At 40.1% G+C, this 25074-nt stretch overlaps 1 protein-coding gene across 1 annotated transcript in view; it reads left to right on the top strand.

Moving 5' to 3' along the window:
• tesk2 (testis associated actin remodelling kinase 2) overlaps positions 1 to 24104 on the top strand; it is a 31032-nt gene extending 6928 nt beyond the window's left edge. The window contains exons 4-13 of the mRNA XM_083928031.1: positions 3113 to 3234; positions 7352 to 7400; positions 12566 to 12712; positions 14401 to 14483; positions 16380 to 16464; positions 16851 to 16934; positions 17828 to 17914; positions 19537 to 19675; positions 21421 to 21954; positions 22961 to 24104. Coding sequence (XP_083784157.1) covers positions 3113 to 3234; positions 7352 to 7400; positions 12566 to 12712; positions 14401 to 14483; positions 16380 to 16464; positions 16851 to 16934; positions 17828 to 17914; positions 19537 to 19675; positions 21421 to 21954; positions 22961 to 23259 — 1629 coding nt within the window. The 3' untranslated portion in view covers positions 23260 to 24104. The remainder of the gene's footprint in view (positions 1 to 3112; positions 3235 to 7351; positions 7401 to 12565; positions 12713 to 14400; positions 14484 to 16379; positions 16465 to 16850; positions 16935 to 17827; positions 17915 to 19536; positions 19676 to 21420; positions 21955 to 22960) is intronic.
• The last annotated feature ends 970 nt before the right edge of the window (positions 24105 to 25074 follow it).

The raw sequence follows: 25074 nt of genomic DNA, 5'->3' as shown, positions 1-25074 counted from the left end.
AAAGGAAGTTTTAGTAGTTTATTGAGCACATTTCTGGAGAAGATTGTGATTGAGAGGTTTTCTAGAGATAGAGGGAAGAGGAAAAAAGGGAGACGCGGTTTGGAGGACAGGACTGGGGGTATATTTTTCAGAAATGTTCAGTAGTGGAAAGATTCAATTCAACATTGTTATTTGTCATATGCACAGCGAAGAAACATGTTTCCCTGTGCAATGGAATTCTTCATTTGCTGTCCACAGAATGTTAAACAAAATATAAAACAAGAAAGAAAAAGATAAAAATACAAAACAAAGCAATTTTAAAAGGCAGCTTGTTCAACAAATGAACAACAAAAGAGGAGATAGTAGAAAAATTAGTGTGCAAGACCATTGAGCGGAAGGGCAGGTTGACTAGAATGAAAAAGAAGAACTTGAGATTGACGACAGGGGAGGATGAAGATTACGGACGACGGCTTCTTGGAGGCAACAGCGAGCAGGAGAAAGAGGGGGATCAGGAATACATGCAGATGGGGGGATGTGAAGAGTGAGGAATGGGGGGTCGGAGGAGGATAGACGGATGTGGGGGAGGAGGCCTTCAGAGGAGTGGCCATCTGTTGTTTCTGCTGTCCTGCGGTGGAGACTGTCGGCTCTTATAACCAGGCCCCTTTCTTTGATCTTGAACAGAGCGATTTTTGTGTCTGTATGTATGAGACAGAAAGACAGAGAGAGAGAGAGAGAGAGAGAGAGAGAGAACCATGCACAGAAAACTCCAGTAATATGAATCTAAACCATGATCTTTTATGCTTTTTCTACTATATACAGATAATGTTGAGAACTTTGCACTTCACGGAGATGCCTCTAAATATCAAAATGGCAGCAGAGCAATATTTTTGTCCATTGACTTTCATTGTTAATGCCCTCTGTATAATCCCCATAGACTTTGTCTCATCTGTTAACTCCCTGTCCTGCTGTAAGTGATACTGCCCATCCATCGTGTCAGCAGTGTGCCGTGGCTGTGATGATGGAAGAGAGCCATTGTTAGAAGATGATATAAAGCTGCCCACTGTTGTAGTCATTATGATTTACAGTCTCTTTGGTAACATGTTTCCATGGATACAAGTTTTCAGGACTTTCCTGGCCTAAACTTCTGTCTTCTGATTGAGCTGTTTGCAATGATTACCCAGGGAAAATGTGTGCACACCAAGTGATGATCCACCATCTTTGCTTAGGGATACATAATTAATATTGACATGTCCCATTTTAAGCACGCCTTGTGTCACACAGTCAAGGTGTTGATGTCTAATGTCAAACGTTAAATGTGTTCATAGCGTGACAGGAAGGTAGAGTAAGCAGCTCTGTTTTGCATGTATGCATGTTTCTGAATAATTTCTTGTACTTGATAATGTTTGAATAGGCTCTTTGTCGCTGAAGGCTTTCCAGGGATCAACACTTACTTTTATCAGCTTTTGGTAAACGAAAATGAAATTATGGCTGCCATTTTTAGTCACCTTATATTTTGAGTCACTAAGATATTATGCAGCTTAATAATAAAAATGTGACATAAAAGACTCAAAAATGTACAAAAGTCCTTTCTATTTTCCGTTCATTATCATCTGGTTATTGATCACTTGAATCAATTTGATGTTAACGGGTTTGTCAAAGTTTTCACCCCACAATCTAACAATTTCCTTGCCATTGTCTCTAAAACAGAGGCCTGAACACATGCAAGTAAACAAACCAATGCATGTGCAGTAGTCTGGTTCCGGCTCTGACTAACAGCAATATTTCAATATTACCAATGCAACAAATATTACAAAAATATTTTGGGGTGCACATTTTGCTGCTTGCTGTCCCTATTTTTTTATTTATTAAAAAATTTCCACTGATTGCGACCAAATTGACAATTTCTCAACAGTCGAGCTCTGCTCTCTACGCATAAACACAGGGAGATCAATTCAGCCTTTTCACACGGTTGTATTAAAACCTGCATCGTGGTCTAATTATGTTTCTGTTGTCAGGAAGTGAGTTAGCAAGTGTCTGCAGCAGCTCAGCCGTTTCATGTGCTGCCTTCTGCGGGTTGCAGGTTGATATTTCCTATTTGTGTGCATGAGTGCAATCAGAAGGAAACAACTTCTTGGTAATTAGTGCACTCCGTTGTGGCATCTCTGAAACCTGTGGTGTGAAGACCTCAGGTCACTTTGCTATTTCAAAGGCCGTGAAGTGAAAGGAAAAAAGAAAAGACATGAAACATCGGAGTCCCTTTCTTTTTTAGAGTCGCCAACATTCATAGCAAAAAAAAAAATAGAGTTTCATTAAATGTATTTTGTGTGTCAGTGTGTTTAGAATGACTCAAGTCCAGTCCTGCACACTCGGCGGTGCTTGTTCTTAGTCAAGAGGGATATAAAAGGGCAAATTGGTATTGTAATTTTTTTTAATTTTGTCTCAGTTTTTAAGATTTTCAATGCAGGGAATGTACCGCAACCAGACAATGTTTACATCTTTTTGTGATAAGCTGTAATCAGAATTATAAATCAGTCGTACTAATAGTCTCCTGAGATTTAAGAACCAAAGCTATGGTACTTCTGTTGTTGTAGCCACATCTGTAGTGATTTAAAGCACAGTTGGAAGGGCTTCAGTATTGTCCTCCTGCCATGACCTGTTTACAGTATTTGCTTGCCTTCCACCCAAGGCATGCTGGGATGGCTCCAGCCACACATTGGATGGATGGGGATGCTACCTCCATCTAACAGATAGATGGAAACTAAAATCCCAATGCAGAATAATAGAAAATTGATTGTGCATTGACACGTCCACTTTGTCATGGCTGGTCAGCAGCGACTGACCTCATTTCAGTTCTCTTTTATGAGCTGCCTTCCTTTTCTGCTTCCTCTGTTTTTTGCTGCATGTGCCAGATATTTTAAGTTTTCTTGTATTTTTCATTATAGAAGAAGTGTTTCACAATGTTCAAGGCCTACCCATATTGAGATGAAACTTATTAAATGACGCCAGTTTTCACAGCCACCTGGATATACTGTACTGTTAATGCAGTGCCGTTATATGGATTTAACCTTTGTTTAGTTGTACTTGACTGTACTTGCAACACGGTGAAATGTGGCATCATGTGACTGTTTTACAGGTACGTCATCGAGCTTCAGACCAAGTTATGGCTCTGAAGATGAACAAGCTCAGCAGCAACAGAGCTAACATGTTGAGAGAGGTCCAACTAATGAACCGCCTTTCTCATCCAAACATCCTCAGGTTGGTAACTCACTAACTGACTGACTCATTATCTCCAAGGGCCCTTAAAATATTGAGATGGATCTAGAAAATGTGTTTATTTTTTTGTCTGAGTTTTGAACTGAGCTCATTCTATGGGACAATGGTAAATGGACTTGTACTTATACAGCGCCTTTCTAGTCATCTGACTACTCAAGGCACTTCACAGTGTTTGTCACATTCACCCGTTCACACAGACATTCACACTGATGGCAGTGGACATCTACAAACCATCTAATCTGATCTAACCATTCACACCACATTTACACACCCATGCGCAGCACGGGAAGCAATTCGAGGTTCAGTGTCTTGCCCAAGGACACTTCGACATGTGGACCGGGGGGGGATGTGGATCGAACCACCAATCTCTCGAACAGAGGACGACCCACTCTTCCACCAAGCCACAGCCGCCTCTGTGTTGTGTTCCTCTTTATTGTTCTACTTGATTATCACATTATCACATTACATCAGCTACTTTATAAAATGTGACTGGCTCTGGTGCAGGAAATTAATTATTGGCAGTGATTCTCTTTTAGCATCTCAAATGGTCTAATCCAAATGACCTGTTATGTGTCAGTTAATTATAACAGATTCAACCATAAGATGCCAGTAATAATTTGGGTTCAGCTTGCTTTGATAGATTCACAGTAGGCTTATTTTAAGGCTTAAGAGTTTAGGCCACTCTGTAATTGCTAATAGTTGAGTAAATCCTCATTATTTCCGCACAAATAACGTTACACATCATATTAGTCATTTCTTATAACACCTGCCACTTTCAGTATGAAATATATATATAATCTTAGTGTCTGCCTCTGCCTCTCTCTTCTCTCACTTGCTCATGAGTCTGTGGTTTTGACCTGTTTCCTTTGGGGTTGGCTAGAAACTGTGTCAAACGCAGAGCCTATTAACAGTGGGTATTGTAAACTGCCAGCCCCTGTTCGAGCTGCAGCAGCTGCCTAGAGCCAACAAGCGAGGAGGACCCTCTCTGTCACAGGGGAACAGGACAAGACTATGAACTATGACTATGAATTCATTTTTTTTTTTTTTTTTTAGAGATTTCAAGTCAATGCTTGGCCAGACTAGATGGGCAAGGCATGGCTTTGAGCCTCTTACGCCTGACTCTATTAACAGTTTTTAGAGGAGCTCCATAATATAAACAGCATATTTCCTGTGAGCTGACCAGTCACAATCATTTGGAGATGGGTGCAGTGTAGACAGCTGATTGGCTTTTCAACTGTGATACCTATAACTAGTGGAGGATGCTACATTGTGTATTTATTTTATTTTTGGGAAGCTGTGACTATTATATCAAGTAAACAAAACGTGCGTAATCGATCTTCTGACATTTTACGCTTTAAATGCAATCAAAACGGTGTTTTCCAGAATGCATAATACTACGAACAAGCATTTTGGCAGCAGTAATGTGCACATACAATAGATGTGGAGGACCTTTTAACGTCTCTATTGAACTCTTGTTTTCAAATTGTCCTTTGTGTGAATGCAAATAGATTTTCCTGTCATTTTATAACATTTCACAAGAACTGAGCACATTACCCCAGTTCTTCAGAGTACGTTAAGTGCTGCTGTCAAAATATCAATAAAAAAGAGAAATTGCTTTACGGCCTTGGATCAAAACACATTTCTGCTATGTCTGAGAAACATAAACCCAGTTGGTCGCTTAGTTCTTTAGGAATTAGTTAGCTTTTAGTGTGTTGAGTCAAAACCAAACACAGTGAAGCGGCTTTTAGTCAACATGCTGCACACAGATAGAACCAACTTCTGATGATCCTAAAGGCACCCAAACTTAAGCCACTTTCCAATCTAAAAGAATAAATCCTGTTCTCCTGTGGCCTTCGTTTAGTTTCTGTGCTGCTTTATGAAGAAGAAGAAGAAGAAGAAGAAGAAGAATTCCGCAATTGGGAAATTCAATTTCAATTTTCACTCTATTTTTTCATTTTACACACACACAGGAAATACACACACAGACAGGACCTATATACATGCAACTAGTGGAGAGATGTTAGAGTGAGGGGGCTGCCAGTGACCGGCGCCCCGAGCAGTTGGGGGTTCGGTGCCTTGCTCAACAGCACCTCGGCACTGCCCAGCAGATGAATTGGCACCTCTCCAGCCACTATTCGACGCTCCATTCATGGTCCACACAGGGACTCGAACCACCGAGCCTCCAGTTCCCAGCCAAGTCACCTATGGACTGAGCTACTGCCGTCCTCCCATTGAATTCAGGGAAACTAATTATATTTTTATTATGTATTTTATTTGACCTTTTATTGCCTTTTTTAAATGTTGTTCTAATGCACTTCTTTATCTTATGTAAAGCACTTTGAACTGCCTCTGTATTTAAAGGAGCTACACAAATAACCGTGCACTGCCGCGTGTTTTATGACAGGAAAAGGAAAAGTCTGTAGACTAAATAAAACTTTATTGCAATGAGAATTCAAATGACTACAGTGTCCCACAATAGCATTGATGTTCATCTTCTGTAGTAAACACTTTCTGTCAGGCTCAAATTCTGCTGTGGGCTCCAGGGTGGGAGAGTGTCTGTTTCTGAACATGCACATACATGCATAAATGTGTGTGTACTTGGGCACACACACATACACTATCTTTTACAATGCCATCTTTGTTTGAGCCGAGAGGATTGTGTGAGTGTGTTCTTGTGTGTTAACGAGCAGACACTGAGGGGTTCATTGTTAGCGAAAACCTAACAAGGACCCACAAAGTTGACCTTTTCATTGCCTTCAGAATTACGAGGCCTTCAGCGCTGTTTGTGAACAAAGTTGGTTCATATGTTGCTCTGAACACACATTGTTTCACTTTAGCTGAAGGGGTGCATAGTCCTTTCTGGGTTAAGGATGTTTTCCAGCCTCTTGGGCTTAGGAGCACATAAAAAGCAAGTCATTAAGCTAAAACAAGCCTTTTTCTCTTATATAGTGGCACGCAATGTGTCAGAGTGGTGGAGAAAGCGAAAGAACTGAGATGCTGCTTGTGTTAAGAATGTATAAATTGATAGGCATGGTAGACGGAGAAATGGATGGAATGCAGGTGAAGCATTTGGGCTTTTATTATCCTCCTGTTAACAGACAGTCTCGCAGTAATTGCTTGTCTGGTCTTGCCTGATGGAATCTTAATCTTTTCTTAACTATTCTTCCTGCTTTCTCTGTTTACTCACAATGGAGAAGGTCAGGCAAGTGTTTTGATATTTATTAATAGGGTTTATAATGAGGTTGTCTATATTTACAGTAACAAGCACATTACCTCAAACGATTTAGAAAATATTGAGATAATATCATTTGAAAATTGCAGTTTTGGTTTCATAATTAAACTTAACATTACCAAAGTTCAATGTGATTAAAATCACCAGGGTTACATAACTCATGATTTCACATTCGTGAGCAGATTTAATAATAATTTATGCTGCTTACATACAGAAGGCTTAAGAAGGAAGATATGAAATGTTATCGATATCAAATGTCTAGTGTATGTGTGTATGCTTGGGTGTGTGCGCATGTGTGCATGCGTGCGTGCGTGCGTGCGTGCGTGCGTGCGTGCGTGCATGCGTGTGTGTACTGTATATATAAATCTCAAACCGTTTCTTTCGCATTGTTGAAAAACCAGACGCCGAACTGCATTCCGACAATATTTCTGTCAACTTGAAAATGCACATAACATTAGTGCAAAATGAACATAACGTGCAAAGATCAGAGCTCAGATCTTTGCACGTTATGTGCATTTTGTACTAATGTTTTTGATGAAATGAGAAAATACTCCGCTCTTTTGATCTGTCTGTTTGATCTGTATTTAGTTCCCGCAGGAAAAAGCAAAATAGGCTTTTCCAAGTGTTTATTTCATATAGACTAATATTGAATCACCAGAACACGTGCTATATTGTTATTGAGATATGAACTGACCTATATCGGGATAGAAGATTCGGGCCATACCGTCCAGCCCTAGTTTCAGCCTTAATACTCTGATTCAAGCAATTCCTCTCTGTTTCTAACAAATCTCCCTCCTTGTGTTAACTCAAAGATGAAATCATAACGTTATGAGGACCTCATCTTGCATCTCTTTTGTGGTTTTGCAGGTTCAAGGGAGTGTGTGTCCATGAGGGCCAGCTCCATGCTCTGACAGAGGTATGAAAACACACCACTTCACATTAAAGCTTCACACTAAAGTGTACACAAACATACAATATGTGAGCTCAAAGTGTCTCTGCTAATGACAGGTGGTGCACTGGTATGTTTATGTCCTTGTACCGATGCACCCATGTGTTTGTATACGTACCTACCATTTTCAGGTGAACATCACATCATCAATGAATACAACACAGAAGCACGCTAGTCTGTAATTGTGGAAAATAAAAAGAACTGAATGTTCCTAAGTATGGAAACACTCGTGTGTGCGTGTGTGTGTGTGCGTGTGCGTGTGCGTGTGCGTGTGCGTGTGCGTGTGCGTGTGCGTGTGTGTGTGTGTGTGTGTGTGTGTGTGTGTGTGTGTGTGTGTGTGTGTGTGTGTGTGTGTGTGTGTGTGTGTGTGTGTGTGTGTGTGTGTGTGTGTGTGTGTGTGTGTGTGTGTGTGTGTGTGATAATTTGATACAGGCAGCTGATAATTCTATTAATTCTCCAGCGATGCTTTATGTTAGGACACACCATTAGGGTTGTACTGCGCAAAGCTGCACAACGCCTTTATTTAAGCTGTGTGTGTTTGTGTGTTTGCAATAATCAGTAATTAATCATTAAAACCCTAGTTGTACAGAAGGTCAGGCCTAATGGTCTTAATTTGGAAGACAAATGAGAGGTAAAAAGTGCAAATATAACCTGAAACCTTATTTATATGGCATTCCTGTTGTTGTGAAACCGTCTTACGCTTATCTAAGTCTTTCTTTTTTGCTCTAAAAGACAGAGGGGACGGGAAGCAGATGCACTTTGACGTAAAAATGTAATATCTGACATTTGTGTCGATGTTGCATCATGCTTCCGTCAGGTTTTTTGTAGTAACTAATATGTGATTAAATACAACTTCTTAAGACCACAGGTAAAATAGAAATCCACTAGTGTGAATACACAAAAGGCTGCAAATATTACAATTCTTTACTTCATATTTAGAACCATTGGTGGGGTATCGGTTTCTAAAAGATGGATCCTAAATATGAGAATTTTACTAGATTAAAGGACAATTACTGGTATTGATTAGTTGATTAATTGATAAGTGATTGACAGAAAATTAATCAGAAATTATTTTGATTATTGGTTAAATGTTTGTCATTTTTCAAAAAGCGCTGTTTGCTGGTTACAGCTTCTCAAATGGGAGAAATTGCTGATTTACCTTCTTGCATTATAGCAAACTATATTCTTATATCTTTAAGTTTTGGACTCTTGGTCAGACATAAAAAGCAACATGAGGACATCATTTTGAAAATTGTGATGGGTAATATGAAATTATTTTCTGCGTCATTATGGACCAAAAGATTAATTGAGTGCAATGTGTAAGTACATGTAAATCTGGACAGATAATAGAAAACACATGATTCATCCCTCTGAAGAAAGCATACACTGTTTAAGATGCTTCCAGGCGCACACATGTGCGTGATTACACTGTTACATTGCTCAGTGAATGTGCTTATTGTAGCCTTGACAAACAGTGACAAACACCAATTTCCTGCAGTTTCATAACACGTCATAAGATGCCAAATTCATGCACACAGACACAGACTTCTTCCTATACTGTATTTGCTTTGAGTGAATCCATGCATTCTAGGACACACGTGGACACAGTATGAATATACACACACGCACACTGCGGTAGGTCTTGTTTTCCTGCTGCAGGGTAAACAGATCCTGTTGTGTCGTGTCAGGACCAAACTGGATGCTCGGACCCTGGTAGCAGGCTCATGCTGTTTTGTTACCTGACCCCTACTATGAGGCCGAGCGCAGAGGAAATGGAGAATTAAGTGACTGCATGGCCCCAAGCTACCTCGAGAAACTCACCGTCTCCCACACACAGACATGCTCAGACAACTGCACAACAAACCAAAAAATAGGCATAAGAGAACAGTTTGACGACGTACTTTTCACTTTTGTGAATGATTAGATAGCATTAAGAGCAGCCAATACCACGCAATAACATAGCCATTAGGCAGTGATGGTTATGCTTCTTCCACCAGCAGCCAAAACCTGTCCATTAAGCTGTTAGCCGAGAAGGGTTCGTTCTGATTTTAGTTTAATTGGCCAGCTCAGATTCAGTCGTCTCAGACTGCGTTGATGTCTGAGATGGGTCAGCGTTTCCTTGATCTCTGTTATCATGATATCTGTTATATCTCTGTTTACCGTGTTAGATCATCATCGCTTGCTCTGACAGACACTATTTTCTGACTGACGTGTCGTGTTACACGTCATTAGCTGTGGCATAACTGCATATTGAACAGAGGTTTTAACACAGTGATTTTTGTATATGTTTTGCTTTCTGGTTTGAAAGGTTAACATTGCAGTTAATGTAAATGTTGCAGAATTTTATTTAAATAACACAATAAATGAACAGTGATATAGTGCATTTTGCAGCTTCCTTTGCCTGTGTTCAAGGCATCCCGTTGTGGGATCCACTCATTTAGAGGACCAAGCCTTGTTTTATCTATCCTGAATCTCAATCCAATACACCTCCATAGGAAATGCTCCTGCAGTCATAATCTGGGCTAATGGTAATTCATGACCCATGGCAGGATTATACTGCTGTTTGAAGCTGCTCCCAGCAGCAAACAAGGATCTCTTTGTGTGAGTCTTTCCAGGGTTTTTAGTGTTGTAGATACATTTTCACAACAGAATGTTTCTAATTCGGTTCATCATGATCATGGCGAGGCACATATATGGCTCAAACGTGTGCTATGTCAAGTAATAACTTGGGTATATCAGTAACTCCACAAATAGGATAAAGCAAATTCCAGGGAAAATACCACTCCTGAATAAGAGGCTTTTTTGAAAGCGACTTTACTTCCATTCTGTTACTTTGAGTTGACACAGCAGGTGCACTCTGCTACTAAACCATGTGATTTGTATTTTGGAGCAGGCACACTTTGCACTCAGAATAATACAATATAAATGGGGGCTGTCTGGATCTTAAATGAAATGATAAAGGAATGAAGTTGGATTAGTCCGAGTTTTAATTGTCTACAGTGGAGTTTTCCGCTGTTGTATCCCTTTCAACCAAACAGACAACAGATGTTGAACTCTGTGGCTACTGAGGAATTTGCTGGACAAATACTGTAATCCTCTGACTTCTTGAATGTGTGTGTGTGTGCGTGTGTGTGCGTGTGTGTGCGTGTGTGTGTGCGTGTGCGCGTGCGTGTGCGTGTGTGTGTGCGCGTGTGTGTGTGTGTGTGTGTGTGTGTGTGGGTGGGCGGGCTGCGTCAAAGCATTGCTTTATCATTAATGAATCCTAACATTTTGGCATTTCAAAACAATAGATATAAATCATTGGGCCAGCACCTTCGATAGTTTTGTCCAAACTGTTAATTAGGATCAAAAAAATAGAAAAAGACAAGCAATGGACATAAAGATTTTTCATGCATGTGGACTATTTTTAGTGAATGTTTAACTATATGAGATCTAAGGACAAACAATACATTTAAGTTCTAGACTGAAAAATGTTCCAGCTTATGCCTAAATGCTGCAGGAAGTCGAACACGTGAGAGAGTAGTTTCTCAATTCATTTCAATTCAATTCAATTTTATTTATAGTGCCAAATTATAACAAAAGTTATCTCAGGACACTTTACAAACTAGGTAAAGACCACACTCACTGACTTATTTATGATTTACATAGACCCAACAATTCCCCCGTAGAGTACGATGGCAACGAAAACCTTCCCTATTACAGGCAGGAACGTCGGACAGGCCCAGCTCTGTGGAGGACGGACATCTGTCTTGACTATCTTAACTGTTTCATCTTCACCAGGCGACATTCTAGTTAATTGTGGTATTATAACACTTCATTTTTTAAAAGAAGATTTGTTGTTACAGAGGTATTTACAGCTTGCATAGGTTACTCTAGGAATTAGATCCAGAAAATGTCCAAACATTACGTGACATACCTACATACAGGTTTTCCTTATTAGCAATCCTGGGATCCAATGTGAATCTGGCTGTGACCCCTACATTCAGCTGGAAAAGTCACGCAAAGCTTAGGAGAAATTATGATTTGTTTTTGTAGAAAGGCAGCTCATTGAGTTGATAGAGCGCTGTAGTTATCTTAAAATTAGAATTAATCCAACCAGAAGGCAAGTTTATTCAATGACGTGAAGAAGTAGACACCTCCTCCCCTCACCACCAGCCCCCTGTGTCCTAATTCTGTGCCTGTCAGTCATACTGGTAACCACAGCTAAACCAGACCATCTCTTTATCCCATCTCAGCTCTATCTAGTTAACCACTGTTGTTCCTGATATGTGACATGGGATTAGTGTGTCTTTGTGTTTGCATGCAAGCAGCAAGGTCAGACAAGTTATTCTGGATCAAAGCTGACAGACAGAGGAAAAGACCCACCCTGGATCATTTAAAACCCGCTTAGCTGATTTGTCCTCTTGGCTGCCCACTCTTTAGCACGATCAGACGGTCCACATTCATACACGTAGGAAACTAGCATAGCTGTCAGCCAGTTGAATAATCTGCCAGACAGATTTTATGCAGCCAATTGCTCGATACACCAGCTAAACCCCCAGGCAGGAAGGTCGACTGCCTGTAACCCAAACAACTCACCAATCAGACCTCCAGTATGTGAGTTGGATAGGCAGTTGGTTTGTGTATGTAGATAGTCAGTACCTTTATGTCAGTGAAGTGTTACCAAGGAACTTTCAAGCCAGCTAACCAGTCTGTTGTTTCTGTCCCTGGCAACTGAGTGTTGCATTACTATAATAAGAGTATTCTCACTTCATTTACTAATTATCACATTTAATTCCGCTGAAAAGTGGTTTTACATCTCCCCAGCTCACTATCACAATCGTCAAATGTGTGCTATTCACAGCATAGCAATGCAATTCAAATCGGAAGAACATTTAATGATGGTAATCAATTATTGTTTGGCATATTATGTTTATCTGTTAATGTAATAACATGCTGTCAGATATAACATTTCCAGCAATTTTGTAGATCCATTTGACCAAGCAACATTTTTTTTTTTAAATTATTAGAAAGTGAAAACTGAACTTGTATATTATACACATTCCAGGAAAATGCAATGGTTTTTGATCCTTCCCTTGTGTGTCAGTGTTTTGTTAATATTTATCTGTGTGTCTCTCTTTGTCTTTCTCCAGTACATCAATGGTGGAAACCTGGAGCAGCTTCTAGAGAGCAACAAACACCTGAGTTGGCCCACAAGAGTGAAACTGGCCTGTGAGATCGCCAGTGGTCTGGCCTACTTGCACTTAAAAGGCATATTCCACCGGGACCTCACCTCCAAGGTTAGTTATTAGACAGGCTAACTATGAACTCAATTAAATTCAATTTCATTTACTGTGCCAAATCATAACAAAAGTTACCTCAAGACACTTTACATATAGAGTAGGTCTAGACAATACTTTATAACTTATTTATGATTTACATGAGGGGCAAATATGAGTTGGTTTTGTCAGCTCATAGTGCAATATCTTAGGGCGCACTCACACTAGTCCCGATTGATTCGGGACTGCCCCCCCCTCCCCCCTCGCCAGACCTGGCCTGCACACACTGCTTCGGGCCAAGGCATGATTGCTTTAACTTAGACACCAATTTACATGTTCTATGCTCGTGCAAGTATTTGAGCAATCATGCTAGCGAAGTCCATCTTTCTCAGTCAGTCCAGGGCTGAGAAGCGTGCCGTGCCTAGGTACTGTTGCACTCACACTGGTCAAACGAACTAGACTTTAGCCTTGAAGCGTACTTGGGCAAGATATGAATGCCAAGTGTGAGTGCGCCCTTATTTGACTAATCGATCGTTTTGGTGTAAGATTTGTGAGTCTGTTGGTAATTTTTTATACTTTTTTTCATGCTGAATGATTTATTTCCAAGAAATGTATCAGCACATCTCTGGAAAACAAGATTTATAGTGGTGCTTTTGCATGGTTTTTATGGAGACACTCACTCATACTCAGTTTTACATATCTGACGAATCTGCTTATCAATTAGTTGTAAGTTGACAGCCCAAAATATCAGTGATTGTTCCCAGGATAATGCAGCAAACTCTGTACATAAGAGTTGTGTTAGATGTCGTATGCAAATGTTAAAGATGATAGGTGTTTTGACTCTTGACACACTTATCTTTTCCTCTTAGACATGTTAACCTCTCTGTGAAGATCACAGTGTCACAGTTAGATGTGATAATATGTACCAGGCTGCTTCTAGTTTTCCCGACTTGACCCAGAGATATGTTGGCATGGAACTGGCAGGGAACACTCTACTGTAAACTTAGATCCATTCCCTGTCTAGATTTATAGCTCGTAGGAGAATTAAAAAGTGCATAGAGACATTTAAGAGAAGTTTAAGTGAAACCTGTTATACTTTTGACTCTGAGGGGTAAATGGTGTGGTCATAGCCTTGCAGATTATAGTTCCTTTGTCCTTAAAACAAAGTCCATTTGCTTATGAATTATACCCTAGTCTTAAAACTAAATAGACAAAACACCTTTCATCTATCTAAATGTTCTCACTATAAGTACAAGAAATGCCCAGGAATAGGATTATGCCTCAGAAATTAAGGACCAGTTGACAGTTTAAGACAAATCTAAACAAAAGGTACATAACACATTGAACATGTACCATACATTAATTGACAGTGAAGCAGCATGGCACAGCACGCTTAGAATAACATGTATAAATAAACTGTGAGAACATTAACGTTCAGCTCAACTCTGTCTCCCTGGCTACAAAATGTCAGTTTGTTAACTTTCAAGTTCCACAGCAATGAAGTCCACATGACTGTTTTTTACAGTGAAATTAGAGTACCGCTTGGGTGATATTAATGACCATTGCAACATACGGTAACAGTACATTTACAGATGGTTAAGTTCAATCAGGAAGTGGAGGTTTGGCTGATGTGTTTATACTGCAAAATGTTTTTTTACTTCCTCAACTCAACGTGTGTTATTAATGATGCTGTTTTTCTGTGTTCACAGAACTGCCTGATCAAATGTGATGACAACGGCTACACAGCGGTGGTGGGAGACTTTGGCCTGGCAGAAAAGATCCCCACCAATCTGTAAGGAGTTCTCCACTGATTACTGCTCTACATAAATATACCCAGATTTTTACTAGGGATTACCAAAAAAATATCTCTTGGAAGATTGTTTCCTTTCTTCCAAATGCTTTACCTAATTAAAGCAACTTTTGATATTATTGAATCTAATGAATGTGTTGTGTGAAAAGGGGCTGTCACCCAAATCTAACTTGACAGAGGTGTGTAGCCTCTTTTAGCTCACTGTGTTGGTTTTAATAGCACATTTACTCTGTGGTTGAGTCTCAGCTGTTCTTATCAACTCCTGCAAGGCAAGGCAACTTTATATGTATAGCACTTTTCATACACAAGGCAGACTCAAAGTGCTTTAAAGCACAACATGTCATGAATTAAAAATGCATTACAGAAAGACAGAGAGAATAAAAACATAGACAATAATAAAAAACAGTGCCGACGTTAAAAGTGCAAAGATTTAGTAGAAAGCTGAGGTGAACATAAAAGTTTTCAGTCTAGTTTTAAAAGTGGTCAGAGTGGGTGAAAGTCGGCCCATGGGTCGTGCACAAACCCACGTACACTACCTGCCAGTCACACAATGGTAAACAGACAGCTAGTGAGTGGCTGATGAACGAAGTCAAGCGCTTAGCTGTTAGAGCCTCAAGATATTTGTTTAAGAAAACCACAGCTTAAAAGATAGAGAACATTAGACAACATTAGCACTCTATTGAAGTTGTGTTACACCACCTAAAAGGTCGTCTAGCTTGTGCGTTTGTATACTAGCAATAAATATTTAATAATGTTGTAATGTAGCTGTAACTTTTAGCTGGCTGTTTTATGTGTATACTTATGTTAGATGGTTTATCTGCCCCTTAGTGACCAAAAACGTAACAGGCTTCATCAGCAAAACCTTTTAGATATATCTGTTAAAGTAGGTAGGTATTGCTTTTTAACCATTAGGCCCTTGTTATTATTATTATTATAGCTGCCCTACCCCTTTATTTTACACTAGGACTTAATCTTCTCTTTGATTCCCTTTAAAAGAGAAGATGTCATATAAGAAATGTTTATTATTATCTCTGTTCTCCACGTTTTTTGTTCCTTTCGTTTTTCTTTTAAAGCTATTTGTAACTCACTTTCGTGGGTTTCTCCTCCTCCTCCTCATACCAGGCACAGGGTTATTTATTAACACGTCTGGCACCGACATTAACAGCACGCTGTACAGTTCACATTCTCAACTTTAGTGTTTTGATAACAGTGGGATACTATCAGTGTAGGGTTTGAGTTTTTTGAATCTTGCAGTAGCACAATAAAGGAGGGCGGATTGTTTTCTCTTTTGTAAAATGTCTTCAGGAACAGAGTTGTTACAACACAGACACATAATATTTTCATAATCTTGTATATCTGTGTATTTGGGTATGCAAACATGTATGAATAACATACATACAGTAATGGAAGGCCCTGGTGCAATTTAACTGCTATTATGTGTTAACTAGAGGTAATAGACAGATCAAGGGGGTAATAGAGCGACAGGGGTTAGTTTTCATATTTGTATGTTCTGTGTCAGCTTCTTGTATCTGGCAGGTTGGTCACATTAACTTTACATAGACTGATTGAGGACATGACTTTACATGGTGTGACATTCACACACAGTCTGCTCTGCCGGCATGATTTTATTCCACTATTCCACCAGGAAAACAGGGTTCAGGAACCATCTCAAATCCCCTGAAGTTTCTTGAATTATCTGACCCAAATGACTTCCTCAGGATAATGGACCACATATCAGTTCACTTCCACTTTATTTATAGTGCCAAAACATAACAAAAGTTATCTAAAGACTGTTTACATTTAGAGTAGGGCTAGAGCACACTCTGTGACTTATATCATGTTGTACATATTCTGTGTGTGTGTGTTTGTTGTGTGCAGTGCTGAAGTAGAGAAACTGTCAGTGGTTGGTTCTCCTTTCTGGATGGCTCCAGAGGTGCTGAGAGATGAATCCTACAACGAGAAGGTAAAGTCAATGTTGACTTCTAAGCTCAAGTAGCAAGTAGGGCTATAAGCTGGTGTGGGAAATAAACTCACGTTAGATAACATTAGGTTATAGTTTTGAATATATTTGAACACCTGGGGAAATTTGATCATAAAATCAGCAAAGAAATAAGATGTAGATAGAAGAATGAGTTGGGATGAAGATGTTTCCATCGAATGTGGAATTTCTGGAATTTATTTGTGGATCTTGGAGAGTTATATTTCAGACGGTGAGGTCAGAGAGACTGGTAAACGTTATAATCGGGAGTTTGTTTTATAATAAACCAGGCAGTTCACAGTTTTTGAAGAACCCAATGAAGAGAATTTTCGGTGTTAGCACGTCTTTATGTGTGTCTGTCTTTTCTTCAGGCTGACGTATTCTCCTACGGTATAGTCCTGTGTGAGATCATTGCAAGGGTCCAGGCTGACCCTGACTTCCTTCCCCGCACAGAGGTGACTGCTCCTTTACTTCTCAACTCTTTTCTACCATATAACCTGGTATCACTCCACCCACCTGTTTGCTTTGTACACAGGGTTATCTGTTGATGTCCCATAATTCACACCCTGTTTGTACTGTGTAACATTCACATGACTCATACAGGCAAAACTATAAAGGAACTGTTATCATTGGGTGCCCGGTGGATATTATTGACCCATTATAGCTCATGACATACAGTATGTATTGATATTTGTGCAAATGTCAACCACCAGAGAGGAGCTGGTTTTTCAAATGTACCTTTCAGTATAATGTTATAGTCACAATTCTTTAATTACTACCTTTAAGGGATACTTCTAAAAATATCTATATGTTTATTATGAAAAAACAACTATTGGTTATTATATAAGTGCTTTAATTGATCTATATGCTCTTCTAATATGAGGTACATGATTTTTATTCATATGCAATATATATATATATATATTTCATAAAGTAAATGAAGTGTAGATTGTCTTAAACACAGTGGAAGGCAGCTTTTTAACCCCCAAACAACTGCAGCTATTATTTGTTTATCTGTGATTTGTCCAACATTTAATTCTAAAAATATTGTAAAAACATATTTACCTTTTTTTTTTTACCCGCAGATACATTGTTTCTATCACACAGCCAATGTTATTTAAAATGTCAATGGACAGTTAGAGCCAAAATGCAAACTTGGCAGTCAGCAACGCTGTGTCTGAGGGATTAGTTTGACATGCAGCTGGTTTTGGCAGAGAGTTATAACATGTCAAACATCTGACGAAGCTCTGTCTTTATCCCACTTACAAAATGGTAAATATGAATTTCCTGTTTAACTTTTGTGGATCCAAATCTCTCTGTCTCTTTGTCTTGTCTTTCTCTTGAGCAGAACTTCGGCCTGGACTATCACACGTTCCAGCACATGGTTGGAGACTGTCCGCCTGACTTCCTCCAGCTGGCCTTTAACTGCTGCAATGTGAGACACACTCCCGTCCCATCAGTCTCTGTTAATTCAGACATTGTAACAAGCCATGTATCTGTTAAAGTTAGTATGTGGTGGGCATTTTATGTTTAAGTGCATCTATCTTTCTTTCTCTGCATTGAGAGGAAGATATTTCCCAAACGACTTGTCTTGATTGTTTCCTGGGATCTCCACAGCTTTATTTTTAATTTCTTAAGTAACTATTATTGCCCTGTCCAGAAACTGCAATCTGATAATCTGAATAATCTGATTTAGCTCACTATCCAGGAGGTCTTCTGTTCACTGAAAGCTGGATCAGTTACTAGGCAGACTGGACTTTTCTCCATATTCGTACATTCAATTGCTGTTAAACTGAGTAACTATTGAAATGAAAAGGAACATCTAATCAATCAAACCAAAACAAATGTGCTTTTTTTCCCACAAGAGTTTAGTTTTACTCACATCGACTCCTAATCACTGGACTAGGGTCGTGATATTTGTTTCTCTGATATAATCACAAACCGCAGAAGATGAGGGCAGTAAAGATTTTGGAGCACCCTGCTGACTGATCCGATATTGGCTCACTCCATCCCCTCTCATCCTTGTCTGTCTCGCTTTTATCATCCTTTTCTCCTTATCCTCTGTCCAAGTCTGTTTCCAGAGCTACACAGTGTCATTTCATTTTCTCAACAGTCAGTTTCACAGAATCTTTCTAATTTGAACTCGTATGAACGCCTGTGTCGGCTGAATGTCTTAATTTTTGTTCCCTGTCTTATTTTTTTCCCATCTGTTCCTTTATACTTTTATTTATTTAACCTTTACCTATACAGGGGTGTTATTCTCAAGAGAGATCTGGTCAACACACAACAGCAATGTGACACAAAGTTACTGACAAACAGGACATTTCATACATAGACAAAATAGGACATCGCTCATAAGTGATGAGTGCCAAAGTTGTAGTTTAAAAGCATCAAGAAGAGCAAAAGCAGACTAAGGATTGATTTATAAATGAAGTCACACTAGTGCAAAGCTCTTTGCATTGATCGTTTTCTCCCTTAGCAGCAGCCTCCTTTGTTTTGCTTTCCCATTCCTTCATCTTCAACTTTAGTCCCTTGCTTTGCTTCCAATCGTCCTCACTTTTAAATATCCTCAATAAAATGTTTGATGTAACATCTTTCTCATTAGCATAGTATACCTATATTATTGCTTTAGACGTGTGAACATGTAAGCCTGCAAGTCCTGGTGCTTCCGGTTACAAAGAGGACCTTTTTTATTTAAACACATCAAGGTGTTTTCCGTTGGGTCCCACAGGTTTTTCTTTTGTACCACTTTCTGCATGTTTTAAAGTAAGGTGCCAATAAAAAATCATAAAACAATATAACAGATTATAAAATACAATGGAAATGCCTATAGAGGCATCTACTCTGGTCTTGTTTGTTTATGTAAATTATTATAATGTTGTATAATTAACATGGACACATTTCCTTAATGTTTAACTGTTACATGCAGCACCTATGCAAATGGCAAAAGTCATTCTGTGGGTTTTGTGTTTTCCTTTTCCCCCGATAATGCACCATGCTACAGTATTCAAATAAAAACTTCATCCTTCTCCATATTTCTATTTTTTCCTCCCCCAGATGGACCCCAAACTCCGTCCGTCCTTCCCAGACAACGTCAGGCACCTCGAAGAGATCGTTGCACGCCTTAAAGTTGAAGAGATGGTGCACGAGTGCGTCCCACTCAGTGTGGACAACGACAAGAAGACCATACCAAAAGGTACCAGCACTGCACATAATCTCACTCTGTGATGTGTCATTTTAGCTTTACAGTCAAGAAAAGTCACCTCCTTTTGTTTACAGTAAGATGCATGTTAGTTCCCGTAAAGGAAAGTGTTTGGAAGGGAAACTGTAATCCAAGCAAGGCAACAGAAACCTATTTTCTATCCTTCTCCTGGCTCTGCTCTTCTGCTCTCTTATTTAGTCAGACTGCCAGCTGCTCAGTTAGTCAATAGTTCACTTGTTATCCTGTCACTGTCAGGCCTGACGGAAACTTCTCTCCTAACCCAACCCCAGTTCCTCTTGCAAAGCATGCATGTTTGTCCAGACAGTGACAAGCATACTGTTTACACTGTCTTCAACCAAACATGCAAACAGGTTTGTTCAAGCCAGATTTAACCTCCACTTCCTTTTTAGTCAGGCGATCAGCTTGTCAGGAGAGTAATATCCCTATTTCCACCATTATATCTGGACCCTCTGTTTGCAGCCCAGGTTATTCAGTCAAATCTGTTCTAACATTATCACACTTAGAACCAGAGCGCAGGGTCCTTGGTTGCTGATAATATACACTTTGCAATGACTGAAGGAAAACTGGTCCGAGATTTTAGACGCCTATTTTGAGATACTTGATCCATGCAGGCCCAGGTTTCACTTCTAATTTGGTCCAGCGTACCGCCGCCTGCATGCCTGACCAGCTCGGAGTCAGTAATGTTTTTGTTAAGGGAAGCCAAACGGCTCCTTTTCCTCAGCGGAACAGTGTGTGAAGGAGAAGAGCACGGTCATATGATGTCACAGGATGCAGGAATGAGATATATTAGTGACTCCAGCGTGGTTTCTTACAGCTAGTGTTGTGTTGTGTTGTTAATCTACTGTAGATGAAGCTATCGAAATGTATAAATACATTCTGGGCCTGTTGACATGAGAAATATCTCTAATATAGCTGTTTTTGTGTGGAAACTACTGCCTGGATGGGACAGTTTTCATTCCTCGTGTCATGAGTACTTCATGAAATTCTTCTGCTCCTTCTCTGTAGTTACCTGGTAACATCAGCTCACACTCATTGTAAGACATATTTCAATTGCATAGCAATGTTTTAGCCAAATATTTTGGTAGAGCATTTCATGAGTAACGAGTAATTCCTTCAGATGTCTCCTGGCGTAAATGAGATGCATGGAAGAAGTGCAACAGTACTTTGAGATTTGAGAGAAGGGATGACATAAGATGTTTTTGTGGTTAGCTCATGTGTTTCTATGCGCCAGCTTTGGGAATAACAGCTTTTTGCGAACTAGGGAGATTACCATTTTTGATCTTAAATTAACAACCTCTTTCTTAACAATGTGATTCCATTTCATCCTCAAGTTTTTCCTTTCATCCCAATATTTTTTTCCTGCTGCACTACTTAAAGTTTATGAGAATATTAAGTTGCACCCACACGTCAGGACATTTCTGTATCAAAAAAGCTATTTCAGTGCTTATAAAAATATTTGAAGAACAACTCATACAGTATATCTGTACTATACACAAGATTGAGTCTGTATTGCCACCTGGTGGTCACATTAGATTATTTCTTTTACCATCAGAACACAAGATATGACAATAATTTAACTCTATGTTTATGTTTATTTCTCTTAAAAAAAAGAAGATACACCTCTAGACTTGTAACTTGTAAATTTGAAATTTAAATGTTGTGGTTTTATGTCAATTTAAGTAACGTGTCACAAAAAATGACCTGTGTGTCCGTTCTAGGTGAGAAGATCCAGGGCTTCAAGCGTCTGAACCCTCTTGGTTTCCAGGACGATAAAATCCCTCCAAAATCCCCCCGCCCCCGACGGAACATCTGGCTCAGCCGCAGCCAATCAGATATCTTCTCCTGCAAAGCAGGAAGAAAAGTCAACGTCCAGGACCCTTACTATAACCCCTCCATTGATCAGCGAGCCTCCAAAGCTCGCAAGATCAACCCGTTCACCGCCCGTGAGGACCTCTGTGGGGGCAAGATCAAGTTTTACGATGTGCCCAGCAAGTCTGTCTTCTCACTGGTGTTTGACCTCCACTCACCTCCGGGGAGTGCGTTCAGCAACCAGCCGTCTGCTCAGGGACCCGGAGGACCCCAGCAGGAGACGTCTTACTACTGGCAGCAACTACCAGGCAGACAGTGTCACTCCTTACCAGTGTCCCCCCAGCTGCCCCGCTACGAGGTCTTCCATCTCGCTGCTGCTGTTAGCTCCAATAACAACGGTTCTGTTACCTGTAACTCCAGCCAGCTCTCCACAACACTGCCAGGTGAGTTATATAATGAGCATGTCCCTTTGACAGTTGTGATATAAAAGTTTAATGGGAAAATAAAAATAAAAAGGGCTTTTTTTGACACGTGCAAAGAGTTTTAAACGTGATAGCAATCCAACATTATTTGGCATTTAAAAATAGGAATGCACCTGATTTTGACGATGTTCACGGATGTTGGTTATGGGGCTTTTGGCAGTTGGTGAAGTGGGAAGCTGTTGCAGGAACTAAACCACAGGCACTCATTTATTTTTCAACCAAATTAGAGAATTGGCTCTTTCGAGTGAGCTGCCCCAGCCTGTAAATTGTACAGGAGCAGGCGGCAGCAGCAGGGTGTGGTGACAAAAGGCTGCGGTCAAATCGGACAGTTCCCAGCCTTTTCCACAAGCCTTTAGTTTTTACAGGAAGTCACTGACACTCACATCCTCTTAGGATCCAATTTAATAAAATGTTATCAGACCCATGTATGCAGTCTCCAATTGTTTGGATTAGGACAGAGTAGCTTATTAAAATGCTATACAGGCGATCTGCTGCTTATGGTAATATACAGTAGAACAGGGGTCCGCAACCTTGTTTGATATTAAGTGCCATTTTATCCTTTTGCCATGTCAACATTAAGCTTGTCTCTAAAGCCAGCTCCGACGGTGTTATTTATTTCTCCGCCTGCACCGCTGTCTGTGAAGACGGCAAATGATATCACAATCTCTCAAATTCAACCAAAAGTTAAATGTATCGTTGAGTCAACATCTAAACCAGTCAGCTGTTGGATCAGTTAAGAGCGAGGAGTTTCCCATCACTCCCTGGCTCTTGCAGTCGGTGGAGAGCGACTGCAGCGCCTGAACCTAAAAGCTGCGGCAGCCTTGATCTTGTGGGGTTATCGTTGAAAGAACGTTGTTGCAGCAAGTCAGACACAAACCGCTGGTGACGTTGGCCTGGCTCATCTGGAACAAGCCTAATACTCGTTCCCTTCTCTCTTTCTTGTTTCCCTCTTTTTTCTCTGATGCAGGCCTGACGGGAAGTGACGCCCGGCAGAAGGCAATGCTAAGTGGCTGGGCGAAGAAATACGTTGTGGTTGAGATCCCACCTTACTGCAGGCAGAGAGGAGGGGATGAGGACGGAGAGGAGAGAAAGGAAGGAAAGGAAGGAAAGGAAGGAAAGGAAGGAAAGGAGGAGGATGAGTTCGGGGAGAGCTGGTCGCCGGTGTTCCCCAGCAGTGAAAGGAACAGTGCAGAGGCGATGGACTGCTCCAGCAGCCCGGGGGAAGGGGAGGAACGAGAGAGAGAGACAGACACCTGCCCCATGTAACACAGACACACACACACACACACACACACACACACACACACACACACACACACACACACACACACACACACACACACACACACACACACACACACACACACACACACACACACACGGAGGAGGAGGTGGATTTGGACCTTAGCCCTGGATGGAGGGCACAGAGGGAGTAGACTGACAGACCGGACGCATTTCAAAGTTTGTGTAAAAATAAAATGTAAAAAAAAAAAGAAGAAGAGAAAAAACACTTGATTTTTATCTTTCAAGTGAATGTATCATAGGTTGCTTAACAAGGACAGGAGAAGTCTCCATTTAGCACAAAAAAGAAGCTTTTATCAAACAAAATGGACACTCGGCATAGAGATTATTTTTTTGAGAAGTTGTTTATATTTAATATTGTGAGATGATGTAGATTTGTGTTCCTTTTAAAGGTTTCTTATGTTAGGCGTCTTGTCTATAATGCGGGGAATTGAAAATCCCCTGTGTCGTGTTTTTTGTGAGTGTGTAAAAATCAAAGCTTGTTTTGATACTTTCCTCCGTGTTCTTTGTTAGACAAATGTTTATATTAAAATCCCGTGTATTTCTGCGGTGCGCTGATATGAAGACGAGAACATTAGAGGTGTTTTATGATAACTGAGTGCTCTGAGACGGATGATTCAACACAAACCATCCTAGCAACGCCGAACTAGACTGCGAGAACTCAGCCCAGCAGCAATACTGACTCAAGAGAGGAGACGGTTTCGGTTTCATCTAGCCACTTAATGACATAACACAGTGGTGTTTTTGTTTGGTCCGCTGCATTATAAATCAGTCACACTAACAACAGTCAACAGTAAAAGAAAAAAGACCCTGTTAAGTTTTTGCATTTAAAAAATTGCTGTTCGAAAGCAACTTTCAAATCTTGCGTCTCACATGTCGGAATTTACTTGAACACACCGCAAGTTTTCAAAACGGTTCTCTCTTGCAATCCTATGAACACACAGATACAATGAAATCGTCAAAGGATGAAGCCAAAATATATGTTTTGAAAAATTGTTTTAAAGCAAGACTATGCAACTTTTGAAAGACAAAAATAATACAATCTTTCTCTCACACATGAAAAGTTGAGCCTTCATAAATGATAAAACGCATCTTTACTCGCTTTTATACACTCAGGGATCTAGACGCTATAGCCTCACTCGGTCGGTTAGACCAGTAGCTATGGTGACTAACCGACATCTCCGAGTCATTGTGTTGACTTTTTCTACTTTTGCTACTGTGCAACACGCACTACAGATGTCATGTCTCCATGGGCAAGAATACACTCTCACAAGCAACTTCACTTCAGAAAATCCTCATGTGCCCTCGTGCTGTGATGATCACTTATTGCCTCGGTGGCTGCTGGTCTGCAGCAGTTGCATAGTCCTGCTTTAAAGTCCAAACTGAAATTAACGGGAACAAGTTGCTCCCTGAAGATTGGAGATCAATCGTGTGTCAAACTTAAAATAAAAGCCAGCAGTAATAAAGCAGTAGTAAATTATGTTATTATCACAGTTCACTCAGTCAAAATGCTGCAAATGTGTCCTGAAACAGTGTTATGTTTGGTGCTGAGTGCGTAAGAGGGAGTCAAAACGTCCTCAAAAGAAAAAAAAAAACACTCACCAACAAACTCAAAAGTGACTTCAGTTAATGGAATAATTCATAAATAATAATTAAAAGCCACATAACTCAATCTCACAGAATATAGCTCGAGCTGGATGAATCATATTTTGATTTAAAGGGAAACGGCACAACCTGCTCTTTGAGTTCTTTCCATCAGATGTGCCGGAGCGTCTGACG

This window comes from Echiichthys vipera (genome assembly GCF_963691815.1).
Source record: "Echiichthys vipera genome assembly, chromosome: 15".
Taxonomy (NCBI): Eukaryota; Metazoa; Chordata; class Actinopteri; order Perciformes; family Trachinidae; genus Echiichthys; species Echiichthys vipera.
The sequence above is the reverse complement of the archived record's forward strand: the minus strand, read 5'-3'. Positions and strand labels throughout refer to the sequence as shown.